Here is a 16,485-nt window from a genome sequence, read left to right as displayed (position 1 = left end):
ACAATACCCCTCTCAGGTTTACCCCTCACACCATAACAACAAAACTAAATACTATTTATTTGAAAAAAAAAAGTCCTCCCAAGTCTTTCCCCCCAAAAACTAACTCGCAAACAACCTCTTAGAGGTAGTGAAGGTATTTGGTGGGGGGCTTCCATGGTTTTGTTGGTGCCATTTTCCATGGTCTTGAACTAGCTTGGACTAAGGGATATATGCAAAATTAGTAGAGAATATTCCCTCTAATTGTCATAAGCATGCTTCCATCATTTGGAACGTAAGGTAGATGCTTAATAGACAGCGGAACGTTAAAGGTTCAGCATATTTTGAGAGAAGGCAATAACTGCAGATTTTCTTGCTAAGCTTGGAGTGCATCAGGCTCATAAATTTGTTTTTCTTCAGGCTCATATTTTGAGAGGATGTTCCCTCCCTTGTACTTTTCAAAGTGAAGATCGTGTTTTCATGTAGAGGTCCATAGGTGCTAATGCAGACAATGGATAGATTCAGTTCATGTTCATGATCCTTTCACAGCCAACCAGGCAACCACATAGGGCTTGTATGGCACGTTGCAAACCACACTGTTTTACAATTTAAATAGAATAGTCCCTGAAAACAAGACTTCCTAGTAGTATCTGTATACTTCTCACCTCGCGATCTCACTAATATACTAGAATGCACATAAGCTGCTAAAATATATACATGCATTGTTCAATTACAGACAGACAACCTAATTTTTCTACCTTGGTTCCTTTCACTAGGTATAGTTTAGAGTTAAATCCATGTTTATATGTGGAGTGATTGATATTATAATGTAAAATTCCATGATATCAGTGAATATGTGGCTGCTATCTTTGTGCAAAGCAAGGTTGTTATATACACAAGCACAAGTAGGTTCAAGAATGAGGCTGCAAAGGAGGATGTCCTAATTAGATTCCCCACTAGCTATTAATAGTATGTTTGGATCAGGCCCTCTTTTCTCAAAATCAGTTCTAGCACCCTGAAGCTACCCATACAGGGTTCCCTCTAGAACCAAATTTGATTTTAGAATTAATAATTGTAGAGGGACTAACATTAATCTAAAATGTACTGATGGGAAAAGAGAAAAGAATGCAGTGTTGGTACTCCTTGTGGAAACAAGAGAATACTAAGAAAAGAGGTGATTTATTATTTTATTTATCGCATAAATGAGTATCACCATTCCCAGGAAGAAAAATGGACTACATAGGTTTAATACAAATTGTCCTCTCACTTCTCACGGACTACTTTCGCAAATAAAGCCTCTAATTAATATACCTTTAATAATACAATTACAAAGTTTGGGGTTTCATGCATCAGAAAGCTCTATAAGTTGATTGACCACGTTTGGATCTGCAAGGGTACTTGTATCTCCAAGTTCATCAAGCTGCCTAGAAGCAATTTTTCTCAGAATTCTTCTCATTATCTTTCCGCTCCTTGTTTTCGGGAGTGCAGGTGCCCAGTGGATTTTGTCTGGTGCTGCAAATGCTCCTATCTGAAATGTTCATAAAAGAGGGTGAAAAATAAGTGATAAATGAAGTCATACAAACTGATCTGAAATACATGATCAATCTGGTCATCCCAAGAGTCAGCCTGATTAAGTTTGTGTTTGGAATTCGATAGATTTCCACGTTGGAGGAAGGAGTGATTTGGAAAAAGCTACTAATAGCATGTGGGAAGCCCCATATTCACCTCTGGAGAGAAGCTACATTTTGAAGTTACCTTGCTTTGAATTGTGTGCTACTATCAATCCAAACACTATAAGAATAGCTTTTGTGGGGCAAAAAGTGATTCTAGAAGGTTTAACGGTAAATGCAAACATGCTGTAAATATCAAATATCTATGTTCACTTGGCTTTGTACGAAGAGGTCAAAGATCTTTTTTAATAAAGCATCAATGTTTGTACTGAAAAATATTATCCCTACATGATGATGATAATTGGTGGTAACAAACTGTAATGCAGAACCTGTTAGCTCAAGCACCAACTTAAAACCATCCACATAATTCTTACTAAGGGAACCAACAACAGAAATTTATATTTCAGGACATGTTATTGGTTAGTGTCAATAAAATGATCAAATTCACAAATGTCTAGAAGTTCAATGGGGGGACCAACAACCAATGACACTAGAAGTTCAATGGGGCCAAAACCTGGTCAGTCTAGGATGCAACCACTACCCAAGCCATTATTCTGGTAATGATGCAGACAATTGTGATCATGTTTAGTGTAAAGGAAACAAAGAATAGCAGCTAAACTAAGTATTTATCTTGAGTGTTTATCAAGGCACCGTAGTGCCATGTTCCCTGCTTTGAAGTACCATTGCCATTTGCCAGGAAAATTCCTCAGAAAATTATTTCTTATTCCCTTCTATCTTCTGTAATTCCAGTCAATGTGTAATAATACAAACATTAAGGTAATTTCCAGGCTACTATTGACTGACCATGGTGTTAACAATACCATTTAGTTTTGAACATTGTATATACTTTTAGAAAATGTGTTTTATCTGAACATAAAGAACATAAAGAACATACCTGCTTTCGAACTGTGAGTATGAGGTTCTTCCGCAGTTCCTCACTGTAAGGAACACCCTCCACAAGAGTAACAAATGCATAGATACCCTGTCCTTTGACCTACAGTAGTAATGGTAATTGACTCAAATACAGAACAGCAATCACATGATTATGCTATACAGAAACTCTACTTAGTTTCTTTCACATAACACAAAATCACAGTCGATGTTGACTCCCACGAGGAGAGAACATTATATAGCTATACCTCATGCTCCACACCAACCACAGCGGCCTCTGCGCATTGAGGATGTGAGACTAAAGCTGATTCCACTTCAGCTGTGCCAATACGATGCCCACTGCATGTAACAAGACTATATATTAGTTTTCAACATCAACTAGAACTAGAACTTTATGAATGGTACAACCAGTCTGTGTTCATGTTTACATGCTTGTACCTATAAAGAAAGAAATTGTAGGACACGAATCATCAGAAAGAGCTTTTAAAATTCCAAGAATACCTGACATTGATGACATCGTCAACTCTTCCAGTGAGCCAATGGTATCCGTCTTTATCCCTGAAATATAGTTAAACCCGTAGAACATAATTATCCCACACATTTTTGCGTTTAATGGTATTTCCTGTTTATGAATTAGAGTGCCGAAATATAAATTACACAGACTAAAATTCAGAGATATTGTACATGAATCCTGGAAATTGGCAAATTATGAAAATCTAATTTTAGTAAATCACTAACCTGCTGCAGCCATCACCACTGAAATAGTAGCCAGCAAATGGCTTGAAATATGTTGTTTCGTATCTTTCATGATCACCATAGAGAGTTCTGAAAGCCCCGGGCCATGATCCTTTAACACACAAATAACCACTGCACTCGCCTTCTATTTCATCACCTTTCTCATCCACTATGACAGGCTACAGTAACAACAAAATTTGTAAGTGATAAAGGCATAGTGAAATAATAGCAAAGAGATCAACAAGTTCACTAAATTATAAAATGAACATATAAAGACCTGAACTCCAAAGAAAGGGAAAGTTGCAGAACCAGGCTTCTGGGGCCAAGCACCTGGTAGTGGAGTTATCTACAAGCAACAATGAAGAATTTAAGTTCCAAAGACATAGACGCACATATATGATCTCTCTCTCTCTCTCTCTCGAACACGCACACACACACACACACAAACACACCTAAGACTTCCATATAAAACCCTACAGTCCTAACTCTCTATTACCACTTCAGCTGTGCATAATGGCTCATAGCAGATTAATTGTCGTATGTCTCTAATGAAAACACCTACATTACTTGTTCAGTGCCTGCTATTAGAATCAATATTTGACCCAGAAAACTATTGGATATTAAATTACCATGAAACCACCGGTTTCTGTTTGCCACCAAGTGTCAGAGATAGGGCACCTTGAATCTCCTACTACGTTGTAAAACCACCTGAAAGAGAAAGATCAAAGAATGCATCAGAATGTTCCTTGATATAGGAAATTAAGCTGTAATCACCAAGCATAGATAAAGAAATAAATAACCTCCTTACCTCCATGCACTTGGATTTATGGGCTCACCAACACTTCCAAGGACTCGTAAAGATTTCCTTGAGTAGCGAGTAACAAGCTGCAAAAATTTCAATTCTTTAATGAACAATAATGAAAACAACAACATATGGAACTCTAAACTTATGCATCCAACAGAATTCCCTTTTTCTATCATTTGACACCAAAGTTTGTTATGCCTGCATCATAAATGCAGGATGGATTTTTATTTTGTTGGGGGGGGGGGGGACTATATGGACAGCAAATCAACCTAATACTCTCTCAGTCCTGTTTTGACATCATACACAATGAAGTTAAGAACTCGAAAAAAAACCTTGCCCAACTCCTGTATCATATAATGTATCTTATTTCAATAAAAACAAAAGCATCAACCTAATGCCTGATACTATAACTGATAAAGTACAATTAACAGGTTACTTCTTTGAAAATTGAAATTGCAACAATATTAAGAGTCTCTGATCTTCAATTTGATACTAATTTGTAAAATGGAAAGTAGAAGGCCAAAAGAGACAAGATGTGCAGGGGCGTCTGTTAGCAATAGTGCGTGAAGAAGCATTTTTTTTCACAATCACAAATAACTTTTTAAAACAGTGTTACAGTAAACTTATAAGCATAGTGGTATCTTACCCCATCACCTTCGCGCATGAGGGACCGGACCAATGTGGGGGCAGTGTAAAATATTGAAACTTTATATTTGTCAACAATGTCCCAAGAACGACCAGCATCCGGATAATTGGGTGCCTGCACTCATTTTATCACATTTAAAGCAAAGTATTTCTTTGCAATTCCTTGACACCCATAATTTTCTATCTATTAACTCAAAAACACCAAATTAATAAAATGATGATGGTGGAAATAAATATATTCATAAATCCTGCAAATATGTTGCCAATTCAATTTTTGTGTATCTCCAATACTCAGCTTTAGCGTAGTCAACCAACAGATCGGGCATAAATTGTTGACCTCTTTTGAATGAGGCCCCTGAAATTCTTTATATCACCTAAACAACAGTCCTTTCATATAAAAAGTAAATATCTTTTAAGGAAACATTACAAGTTCAATTTCACAGGAAAAAGAGTTTCACCACTAGAGTGTAGTCAATCACGGATAGCGGCGCGTTGCGACTGACCACAAAAATGCTATTGAGGCATAGCGCATAAGCAGGATGGCCGCTATGCTGAATTTTTTGTATAGTTAAAAATGCTCAAAAAAATAGGTCTCAAACAAAACATACTAGTACCAACAAAAGTCAAGGTAACCAAGAGGTTTAAGTCTCTATTCAATAAACTAAACTGCCTAAAAACATGAAAGCTCTATTTCACTTCGTCCTCATCCTCCTCAAACTAGACCGTTCTCAGTATGTTTCCGAAGAAAAAACCCTGAAACACCTCCCCAAAATGCCCTAACTTGAACTTTTTGTGGGTTGTTTTTTAGTTTTTATCCATTCCACCAAATAGCAGCCAAATAGCGCCGCTGTGGCTGCTATTTCTTCCGTTTTAACGGCCGCTACTCTGAACTGCACTGCTACGCAACAACTAGGAGTGGCCAAGGGATGCTACTGTGCTATAGCGCCACCATAGCGCGCTATTGACACCCTTACAACTTGTGGTAACTGGTAAGCCCAAGTGGCTAGTCAGTGAATATTTAGTGACAGTGCATTTTCGTTTTGTCTGTTCAGTAACAAACTAACAATTCTGTGAGCTCAAACAGTTAATATCATTTCTTAAAGACCTATATAATATCATTTTCATTTGGTGTAACAGATTTGTTTTTAAAATTCCCAACCAACAAGAAGCAACAATCAAAGCATTTTCCGAACTAGGTGAAGTTACCAACATGGATGAAACGGTGCCAGAGTGGTCGATCAAAAACCAAGAGTTCAGACAGGCCATTTAGATTAAAGACCTTTAAATGGTTTTACTAAGAGTTTCCATGGTCTCCCTCAACATAAATTGATAGAATTGTGGCTTCTATCAGTCTTATCATAAGGCCAACCAATTTATAGGATAGTTAAATTCTACAAATATATATGCATGATCGAATTATTCTTTCTGGTAAGGGTGCACTAGTAATATTTCTCTTCGATTCATTTTTTCTATCACGCATATAAATTATTACACTATATTGAAGTTGAAATTTATTACCCCTTCAAACACAATATTAGTTGCACCATTGAGCATGGGTCCGTAAGTTACATAACTGTGCCCAGTAATCCAACCACAATCAGCTGTACACCTGTATTAAGCGAATAAAGGAGTTAAATAAGAATCCTGATCCAGTTTTCATCAAGAACATTTAAAAGATAAAAAGAACAAAAAAAATAGAAGATAAACTTTCAAGCATACCAGAAAATGTCGGACGGCTTGTAGTCAAATGCATACTTAAATGTTGTTGCAGTGTACACCATGTAACCACCAGTTGTATGGAGGACACCCTTTTAGAAACATATGTTAGAAGCAGCAGCGCTGAGTAAAGAGATGAAGTAAAAGGAAATATAACTCCAATTACAGCAATAACAGCACCCAAATACCTTAGGTTTTCCTGTACTCCCACTTGTATAGAGTAGAAAAAGTGGATCCTCTGCATCAACCCACTCCACTGGACAAGTATTTGGATATCGAGGAATGACATCCTGCAAAACAACAAAAAAGTAGCCAAAAAGGAAAAAGGGTGTGAACTGTGAACTTCTATATGATTATAGAAGCAATAACCATGAATATAAAATATTTGGAGATTCATAGCGAACTTATAATCAGAAACAAATCAATCTGTTCAAAATGGCTAAAGAAATCCAAACTAAACTTATGTTATAACTAATCCTCAGCAGGCACGTAAGCATTTTGCAGAACTCATGTTACTACTGGTATAGTTAGATAACCATGTGACGTGACACAGTAAGAGTATATATGCAAAGGGGAAAAACTTTCATATACTAACCTGCCACCATATATCCCTCCCTTCCTTCCATTTGGTATCTTCCCTCTTCATTGCGTACGGATTTTCATAAGTTAGGCATACATCTGATTAGACCCAAAAGTGCAAAGAAAAAGGTCAAGAAGATATGATGACATGACATATTATGGATGAATTTGGTGATAGCATATACATGTGCACACACATTAGAGATAATTCTATTGCTCACTTCAGTTGGGAAAGTCTGTTACATAGTGAAAGTGAAACATGTTAAATGCGTTGGACACAAGCACCAAATGCAGAAGGTTAATACTTAATAACATACCAGCCCACTCTTTAGTGGTCAAGAACTTCAAAAATCAGTATGGAATGATGATAGGAAAAAGACTTAAAAAGTCATAGGACACTTTCTCAAACTATCAACAAACTTAATAGTTGTCTCACACCCAACTGATATGGGACTCACAGTCCTAGTTACATACTTTATATCTCACTAAATAAACGGCAAATGTAAGAGACATGAATGAAAAAGCAGAGGCTATGAAATTCACTGACGAACCATTAAATCAAAAGGCAGAAGTAATTTTACTAGAACAAAGTGTTTGATTTATCTTCATGCTAGTAAGCTCAAATTTAGTCACTGATCATCAGCTATGAAAAGATGCATGTGATATTAGCTATACTGATCTCTGTGTGTTTTTGTCTAGTCATTTGAATTCTAATACATAAAACTAAACTGCATAATATTAATTGAGGAGATTATAGCGTTGAAACTATAAAGTATAAGCAAATCAATGATATCTCCCCACCTATAGAGACCCCACTTTGGGCAGATTGATGGATGGCAGCATCCACTATGTCTTTCAGATAGATAGCCTTAGGGCCTCTTTTAACAGCATTGCAAGTGATTACAACTTTTGGTTTACAGTCAATGATTCTCTGCGCAAGAGAGTCTGCAGAAAAACCGGCAAATACAACCTAAACAATCAAAAAGCTAACAGCATTACTGAACTGGCAAGCGTGAACCAAATTAAGCAATCTGATAATTTTGAGAACACGACTAAGCAAGAAAATAGTGGACAAGTACAAAAAAAAAGTTGTGTGAGATACCGAATGAACAGCACCAATGCGGGCACATGCAAGCATTGTGATTGGAAGCTCCATAAGCATAGGCAAATAAACAATAACAGCATCACCCTTTTTCACACCAACATCTTTCAGGTAGTTAGCAACCTGGCAAAAAAATTGTATTTTCCATTAGTATTTTCCCATTTTAAAAACAAAACGGTCTAGCACCCGAAATCTCAGGTTGAATATCTTATTTGCATGAGAAAGAGACAAACACAGAAGAAAGTCAGAACAAACCTGGCAAACTTGATCTAGAAGCTGAGAGTATGTTAAACTACCATCTACACCAAGTTCATTGCCTTCCCAATAAATGGCAATTTTGTCACCTAGTCCAGCTTCAATATGTCTATCCAAGCAATTATAACAGATGTTGGTGATCCCACCCTTGAACCACTGATGCAATGCAACAAATCAACACATACACACAAACTACAACCACCACTCACCCTTGAACAAACACTACCATAAGAAAAAAAAAATGAAAGCAAGATCCAAATTGAATTCAAATAAATCACCTCAATCTTAACATTCCCTTTCCTGACATCCAAATTTTCCTCAAAAACTTGATCACCCCATCTCTTTTTCCAATAGAATTGTGATGCAATATCAGACCAGAATCCAGCAGGGTCCTCAATCGATCTCTTATACATCTTCGCATACTGACAAATCACAAATCACGCACAAAAAAAGACAAAACAAAAAATCAAATTTTTATGCAATTGAGACCAACCCATTTGAAACCCAGAAAGCATTCAGAAGTTACATCAATGAGAAGAATGTAAAAACTAAAAACCTGTTCTGGGGACTGAACATTCGCTTGGCTTGCAAACTCCTCGCTTGGAAGAACGAAATCGTCTTCCTCAGAGGCGAGTGATTCACCGAGAATCACAGCGTTCAGATGAGAAATGTGGCCAGCACCAGATGGAAGAAGCTTCATTGATTCCACATGGCGCAGGTAATTGTTGGTTCTCATATTGGAAGAAGCCATTGTTGAATTCTTCTTCTTCCTCCAGCTACTGCTGCTACAACTGGCGATGATGGTGGTGGTGGTGGTTCGGTTGCAGAAGAGAGAAACAGAGGAAGAAGAAGAAGAAGAAGAAGAAGAAGAAGAAGAAGAAGAAGAAGGGTTGTTCTTGAGCGCAAGAAGGGGATCGGAAACAGCTTGCAATTGTAACAGAGGATCAATGCCAATGCCAATGGTAACAGTAGCACCAAACATTGGAGACATTATTCTGACATATAAAATTACAAAAATTAATAATAATTTATTGGATTGGTTTGGACTTTGGAGGTTACAGCTTATTATACAAATCAGGAGAAAATAAAGAGAAATTAATAATATTTTTTATTTTAGCCTAATTCACAGCTGTACAGTTTTTAATTAAATAGTAGTATTATAAACATGCAACCCCCTAGAAAAATGTTTACATTCAAAGAGGTGAAATTATTTTTTGTGGGTGGGTGGATAAAGGGAAAGTGGAAGGTTCAGTCCCAGTTTCCTTTTTCTGAGTTTGAGATGAAGAGGATGATGTGTGCCTAATTTTGATTCAGTCAAAGTATTTGATATTATAACAATAACAATAATGTCAGAGAATGGGTAGTTTGTGACTTTGTTCTTTGATGCAAAATCCTAGCAAGGATTGGCATAAAAAAATTTAAAGATAATGATGACTAGGTAAGTGGCTATGGAAAGTTTAAGACCTTTTTAATCTGAAAGGAAATAAAAGGAAACAGAGACTTACTCTGAATTTGAATTGTACCAAAACTGAACTCCAACAGAGAATTTGAGAAATTTTGGAAAGCTGAGATGAGGTGGGTCTGATCAGATGACACCTGAAGCTCTTATCTGGTTTGGGTTTGACCCGTTAACTGGTTCAGTTAAATAGGTTTCTTGTTGACAGCATAATAATAGTACTGCATGTGAATTGTGATGAGGGGAAGTTTTGAGTTTAGATATGTGTTGCCAGTGTTGGTGCTGCGGTTTTTGATTGGATTGAGGTATATCAGTATACAGTACCATGCCGGCTAGCTGTTTGGGATGCCTGGTTTGGACTTTGTATCATGTCACTTCTTACAAAGCACATACCATCCTCAGTTTTTCTCAGCTTCTAGTTTTACATGTACAGATAAGAAAAGATACTACAAAAGTTTGTTTTTTCTTCTACAATATTTATAAATTTAACCACAATATCACTTAGGGTGGATTCTCGTTGAACTCAATGTGGATCCACATTAAAGTCAACGTGTCAAAATTTTATTTTTTTTATCCACGTTATACTTAACGTGTCACTTAGTGTGGATTCTCGTTGAACTCAACGTGGATTCACTTTAAAGTCAACGTGTCAAAATCTTATTTCTCTAATCCACATTAAACTTAACGTGTCACTTAGTGTGGATTCCCGTTGAACTCAACGTGGATCCACCTTAAAGTCAACGTGTCAAAATCTTATTTCTCTGATCCACGTTAAGCTTAATGTGTCACTAGTGTGGATTCCCGTTGAACTCAATGTGGATCCACCTTAAAGTCAGTGTCCTAAAATCTTATTTCTCTATTAGTACCTTAAGATACGTGAAATCACATTTGCGTTGACTTGAATGTCAAATTAAATATTCACTTATTCATGATCGAATCTTAGTCAAAGGAGTGACATTTTTTTTACTAAATTGTCATCGTAATTCCGATCATTTGCGACCGACGTCTATTATATACACCCTCCGGTCACATATATAAGGAAAAATCAACATTCTAGGTTCAGTCAATAAATGATGTATCTAGTCATTCGTTAAGACTAGATACATCATTTATTAAATGAACCTAGAATATTGTTTTTTACTTATATATGTGACCGAATGGTGTATATCTCACCCATTAATTTATTGCATTTATCAGTTGCTATTTTGACTTGGTGACTAAATTATTGTTATTTCTACCTAATAGTTGCAATCGCAGTGGTTAAAAACGATTGACATTAGATTGAAAGTTTGATCTTAGAAATACACTTTTGAAAAGATGTTTGACATTGATCACTTTGGAGTTGGAATTATAAGACCAATTTGGTATAAAAAAAAGTGAAAGATGATACATTTGTTTGCAATAACATTCAACTACATTCAATTCAAAGACTTCAAAATTTGTGTTTTCACATTTTGTGATTGGGAAAGTAGGATCTCACTTTCCAAAGCGTGCTTTCAATCTAAGCCACACTCTTAGAAGTAGGTTTCTAATACAGATGGGGGTGAGTTTTTCTGCTAACCAACATCCTTCGCTATAATGGGAAGTGGGATGAAACGGACGCCTAAAATCTAGAAGAGAGGGAGACATTGTTCATCTTCTAGGACTAGCTCTTTGCAAAGGAGGAGGGGTTAGTTACCAAAACAAGTGTAAGGATTCATTCTTCAATGAGGTATGAAAGATGGCAACAATGGACATAACAAAATAGTAGGAATTGAATAAACTCCTAATTTAGTGAAATAGAAACTCAAAATTATAATTTATTATCAGAAAATTTGACAATTTACATTAATAATATATATTTCTATCAAGGAGTCTACCTTTGTATTATTACATTATTAGAATTATTACTTTGTATAATTCTAAAAGACATTCAAGAAGATTATGGTTCCAGCAGCATCTTATACACAAAACTTGAGGCATCTGGTTGGCTATGTATGCAGGCTTCTCTCAATAGCTCTAGAGCAGATATGTTAGCATATAGAGAATGTTAACAAAGTAACAGTGTTCATCTACTTGCATGAAGCTCCTGGGTTTCAGGTACAGAACTCACAGAGGAATGATCTAAATCTAGTTTTGAGAAATTCAAATCCCCATAATGCTTGTTTATGACTTCCTTTATGTCATCAACACTAGTGAGTTTACTCTCTTGGAGCAATTCCACAACATTTTGATTTGTTTTCATTGACAATGACATGGCCTCCTCTGATGTGTAAACCTCATCTAATTCACTATCACCAGTATAGAGTTCAACCATGCATACATAGTGCTCCAATATTGGTGATATACCATAATGTTCTGTCATGAGACTGAAATACCTCTCACCTTCTTCCACATCATGCATATGAACACAAGCACTCAGAACACCAACAAAAGTAACAGCATCCGGAACTACATTCGCCTTCTCCATTTCTTTAAAAAGGTCTAGGGCTTCCTCGCTCAACCCATGCACACCCAAGCTAGTGATCATTGTGTTCCAAGTAGCCAAGTTTCTCTCAGTCATTATACCAAACACTATCCATGCATCATCTAAACTTCCACATTTGCTATACATGTCAATAAGAGCAGTACCCAAAAAAGGGCCAAGCTCAATACCATTCTTGATAGCATAATCATGAATCCATTTCCCCAACTTAAGGCTACCCATCTCAGTACAAGCACTGACCAAGCTCACTAAAGTGAACTCATTCGGCCTCACGTTCTCAATCTGCATCCCTTCAAACAAATCGAAAGCTTCAACCGGGCGCTGGCATTTCACATACCCATCAATCATCGCTGTCCACGACACTACATTCTTCGAAGGCATTTCATCAAACACTTCCCTGGCACGATCCACTTTCCCACAAGCAATAAGCCCAGCAATCAAAGTCGTCCAAGAGACCACACTGCAGCCGCGCATTTTATCAAACACCTTACACCCATCCTCTTCATTCCCACACTTGAAGTAAAAATTCATCATAGTGTTCTGCACATAAGTGTCACCCCAGAATCTCATTTTAATAGCTAAAGCATGCACTGCTCTACCAAAATCAAAGGCATTAGAAGCAATGCAAGCCTTAATCACAAAAGGGTATGTAAACTTGTCAGGTGCAAACCCCTTCAATAGCATTTCCTTGAACAAAACAAGGGCATGTTCAGGGGAACCACTCAAAGTACAACCTCTAATCATGACATTCCAGGTGAATGAATCAGGGGCATTGATTTGATCAAACACCAAACTAGCATAGTTCATTTTGCCATATGCACAAGAATGCTGAAGAAGCTTCCTGAGAAGCACTTGGTCATGGGTGAGACCAGACCGGATTATTCTACCATGAACTTGCTTGAGCTGCTTGAAATTGCAACAATTTTCAAGAGTGACAAGAGCTTGTTGTGAATCAAACCTTGTTGTTGGGGTATTGAAGTGAGGGACATTAGCATCAGGGTTGCAACATGAAATCTTCATGTCAATGTTGTTGCAATTGCCAGTGCCAATTTGAATTTGGCCCACATTGAAAAGATATGGTGCTAATTGCTAAGGAATGCTACACCGCACAAACTGTGGATTGTTGTGGTCAATTGGATAAGGTAACATTTATGTCAATCACAGAAAATGAGAAAATTCAAAGAAAATAGTAGAATAAAACTCATCTCTTCAGTTCAACATCGTGAACCTGAACTCTCTTTAAAGAGAATTCTCTCATGTTAAATTTTTGTTACTATCTTTCTTTTTTATATGTATCAAATATGTGCTAAACTAGTACCGATGCACGGGGGACATATTTCCAAGTATACAATAATTTTCTTTTAATATATAGAATTATTTATTTTGTATGAATTAACAAAAAATCTAAATATAATTTATTGTGTTTTTAATTTGTTTATGATATAATAATACAATAATTGTATGATTTTTGTTTTTATTCTTTTATTTTTGTTTTTCATATCTCCAAATAAGATGATAGAAAATATGGATAACATATTAAATTTACCTGTGCCATTGCATGGTGGCATATTTTCGAACATATTAAAAACTGTTTTTAATATAAGGATTAATTTTTTTATATATAAATGAGGATTAATGTGTTTATGATGTAAGAATATACTAAATTACATGATTTTTGTTTTTTTTATTGTTTTTTTCCTATCTCTAAATAATTATACACAATTTATAACATATGAAAAATGTGATAGAAAAAATGAATCACATTAAATTACATTTTTTTTACACTATATAATTTTGATTTCATAATCCCTAAATAATTAAAAAAAATATATAAAGAATGCAATAAATAGCTCATTCGGAGCATTTGAAACAGAGACTTTCAAATGAGGATAGGCGGAAAAAGATGGAGAAGCTTTCATGTAATTTGGGAATTTCTCTCTCTCTCTCTCTCACCTCTCTCTCCCTCTCCCTCTCCCTCTTCCACTCTCTCTCTCTCTCTCTCTCTCTCTCTCTCTCTCTCTCTCTCTCTCTCTCTCTCTCTCTCTCTCTCTCTCTCTCTCTCTCTCTCTCTCTCCCTCTTCACCTCCCTCTCCCCCTCTCTCACTCAATCCATAAAATTACAATAAAATTTGTTTTTTTGTTATTTTTAATTAGAAATATTTTAATGTAAACGTTCTTCCCCGTCGGATTCTATTTTCAAAATCAAATTGTAATGCTTCTGTATATCTACTCCTAACAATATAAAAAAAGTCTAGGAAAATTATAAAAATTATATTAAAATATTTTCTATTAGTTTCAACTTGAAGGTATTTTCATGCAAAATGTTCCTCATCGTATCAACTTTTTACTATGTAACCTAAACACCAATAAATATAGAATATATATTTTCAATCCCCGTGTGACTATATATTTATATATATTTACTTCTTAAAATTTAATATTGATTTTTTTAACTTGGAAACATTTTAATGTAAATGTTCTTCCCTGTGAGATCCTCATTTTCACAATAAAATTGCAATGCCTTGTATATCTACTCTTAAAATTACTTTAAAAGTCTGAAAAAAGAACTAAAATGATAACAAAAAAATATTTCTATTAGGTTCAACTTGAAAGTATTTTCATGAAAAATGTTCCTCCTCGTATGAGCTTTTTAATATGTAACTAAAACATAAAAAAAATTAAACTATATATCTTCATTTATTCCAATTCTCGTCAAAATTTTCTTATTAATATATATATATATATACCTTTAAATTATGAAAAAATTTATAAAATTACACTTTTTTTATTTTCAACTTGAAAATAATTTAATATAATGTTCTTCCCCGTGAGATCTATATTTTCACAATCAAATTAAAATGATTTTGTATATCTACTCTTAAAATTATTTAAAAGTATAGAAAAAGTACTAAAATTTTATCATAACATTTTCTATTAGTTTCAATTTAAAGTATTTTCATGCAAAATGTTCCTCATGTAGGAGTTTTTTACTACATAATTAATAAGTATAGAATAAATATGTTTATGCTTCTCTAATTCCCCGTGGGAGCCTTATATTCACAATCAAATTATAGTGTTTATATATATCTACTCCTAAATTAAGTAAATAGTTTCGGAAAAGTACAAAATTAAATAATATTTTCTATTAATTCCAACTTCAAAGTATTTTCATGTAAAAATTTCCTACCCGTATGAGCTATTTAATATATAATTTAAACATAAATAAATAAAAGGTATATATGTTCATTTATTTCAATTCCCGTCAAAATTTCATATTTTTATATACATTTAACTTTAAACTTATGAAAAAAATCTAAAATTATATCAAAGTGTATTGTTTGTTATTTTCAAATTGAAAATATTTTAACATAAATGTTCTTCTGCGTGGAATCTTTATTTTGACAATCAAATTTAAATGGTTCTTTATATCTACTTTAAAATTAGTTAAAAGTCTGTGAATATTACTAAAATTATATACAAATATTTTCTATTAGTTTCAACTGAAAAATATTTTCATGCAAAATGTTCATCATGTAGGAGCTTTCTACTATATAATTAATAAATATAGAGTAAATATGTTTACTTTTCTCTAATTCCTCGTGAGAGCCCTATAATAACAATCAAATTATAATCATTATGTATATCTACACTTGTATTATTTTAAAAACATATGAAAAATTACTAAAATTATAATAAAACTTCTTATATCATTTTTAACTTTATAGTATTTTCATGCAAAATGTTCTTCATTTATGAGCTTTTTACTATTTAATTAATAAATATAGACTAAATATGTTTAATCTACTCGAATTCCCCGTAGGAGCCCTATATTCACAATCAAATTATAATGCTTTTGTATACCTACTCTTAAATTATTTTAAAAGGAATGAAAAATTACTAAAATTATATTAAAAAATTCTCTATTAGTTTCTCAGTTTCATCTTGAAAGTATTTTCATGCACATTGTTCCTCATGTAGGAGTTTTTTTACTATATAATTAATAAATATATACTAAATATGTTTATTCTTTTTTAATTCCATGTGGGGAGCCTTATATTCACAATCAAATTATAATGCTTTTTGTAATCTACTGTTAAATTATTTAAAAAGTTTGGAAAAAGTACTAAAATTAAATTAAAACATATTTTCTATTAATTTCAACTTGAAACTATTTTCTCTATTTTCTTCTTT

General features: G+C 34.4%; 2 protein-coding genes across 2 annotated transcripts; both read right to left on the bottom strand.

Annotated features, from left to right (window-relative positions):
- Positions 1–1,136: 1,136 nt before the first annotated feature.
- On the bottom strand, positions 1,137–10,163 carry LOC130729825 (acetyl-coenzyme A synthetase, chloroplastic/glyoxysomal). The gene is made up of 19 exons (XM_057581662.1): positions 9,880–10,163; positions 8,931–9,369; positions 8,653–8,796; positions 8,375–8,530; positions 8,120–8,242; positions 7,819–7,987; positions 7,034–7,116; positions 6,627–6,728; positions 6,442–6,530; positions 6,241–6,331; positions 4,724–4,837; positions 4,081–4,157; positions 3,902–3,980; positions 3,550–3,618; positions 3,276–3,451; positions 3,039–3,095; positions 2,786–2,876; positions 2,542–2,640; positions 1,137–1,504 (listed from the first exon to the last, which is right to left on the bottom strand). The coding sequence occupies exons 2-19, from the start codon at positions 9,363–9,365 to the stop codon at positions 1,319–1,321; spliced, it is 2,340 nt and encodes a 779-aa protein (XP_057437645.1). The 5' UTR covers positions 9,366–9,369; positions 9,880–10,163; the 3' UTR covers positions 1,137–1,318.
- Positions 10,164–11,609: 1,446 nt separating this feature from the next.
- LOC130729826 (pentatricopeptide repeat-containing protein At3g26630, chloroplastic) lies at positions 11,610–13,594 on the bottom strand. The gene has a single exon (XM_057581663.1). It carries the CDS (start codon positions 13,312–13,314, stop codon positions 11,878–11,880), a length of 1,437 nt encoding a protein of 478 aa, XP_057437646.1. The 5' UTR covers positions 13,315–13,594; the 3' UTR covers positions 11,610–11,877.
- Positions 13,595–16,485: the final 2,891 nt, after the last annotated feature.

Source organism: Lotus japonicus, chromosome 1, assembly GCF_012489685.1.
Source record: "Lotus japonicus ecotype B-129 chromosome 1, LjGifu_v1.2".
Lineage (NCBI taxonomy): Eukaryota > Viridiplantae > Streptophyta > Magnoliopsida > Fabales > Fabaceae > Lotus > Lotus japonicus.
This window is presented reverse-complemented; position numbering and strand designations above follow the sequence as displayed.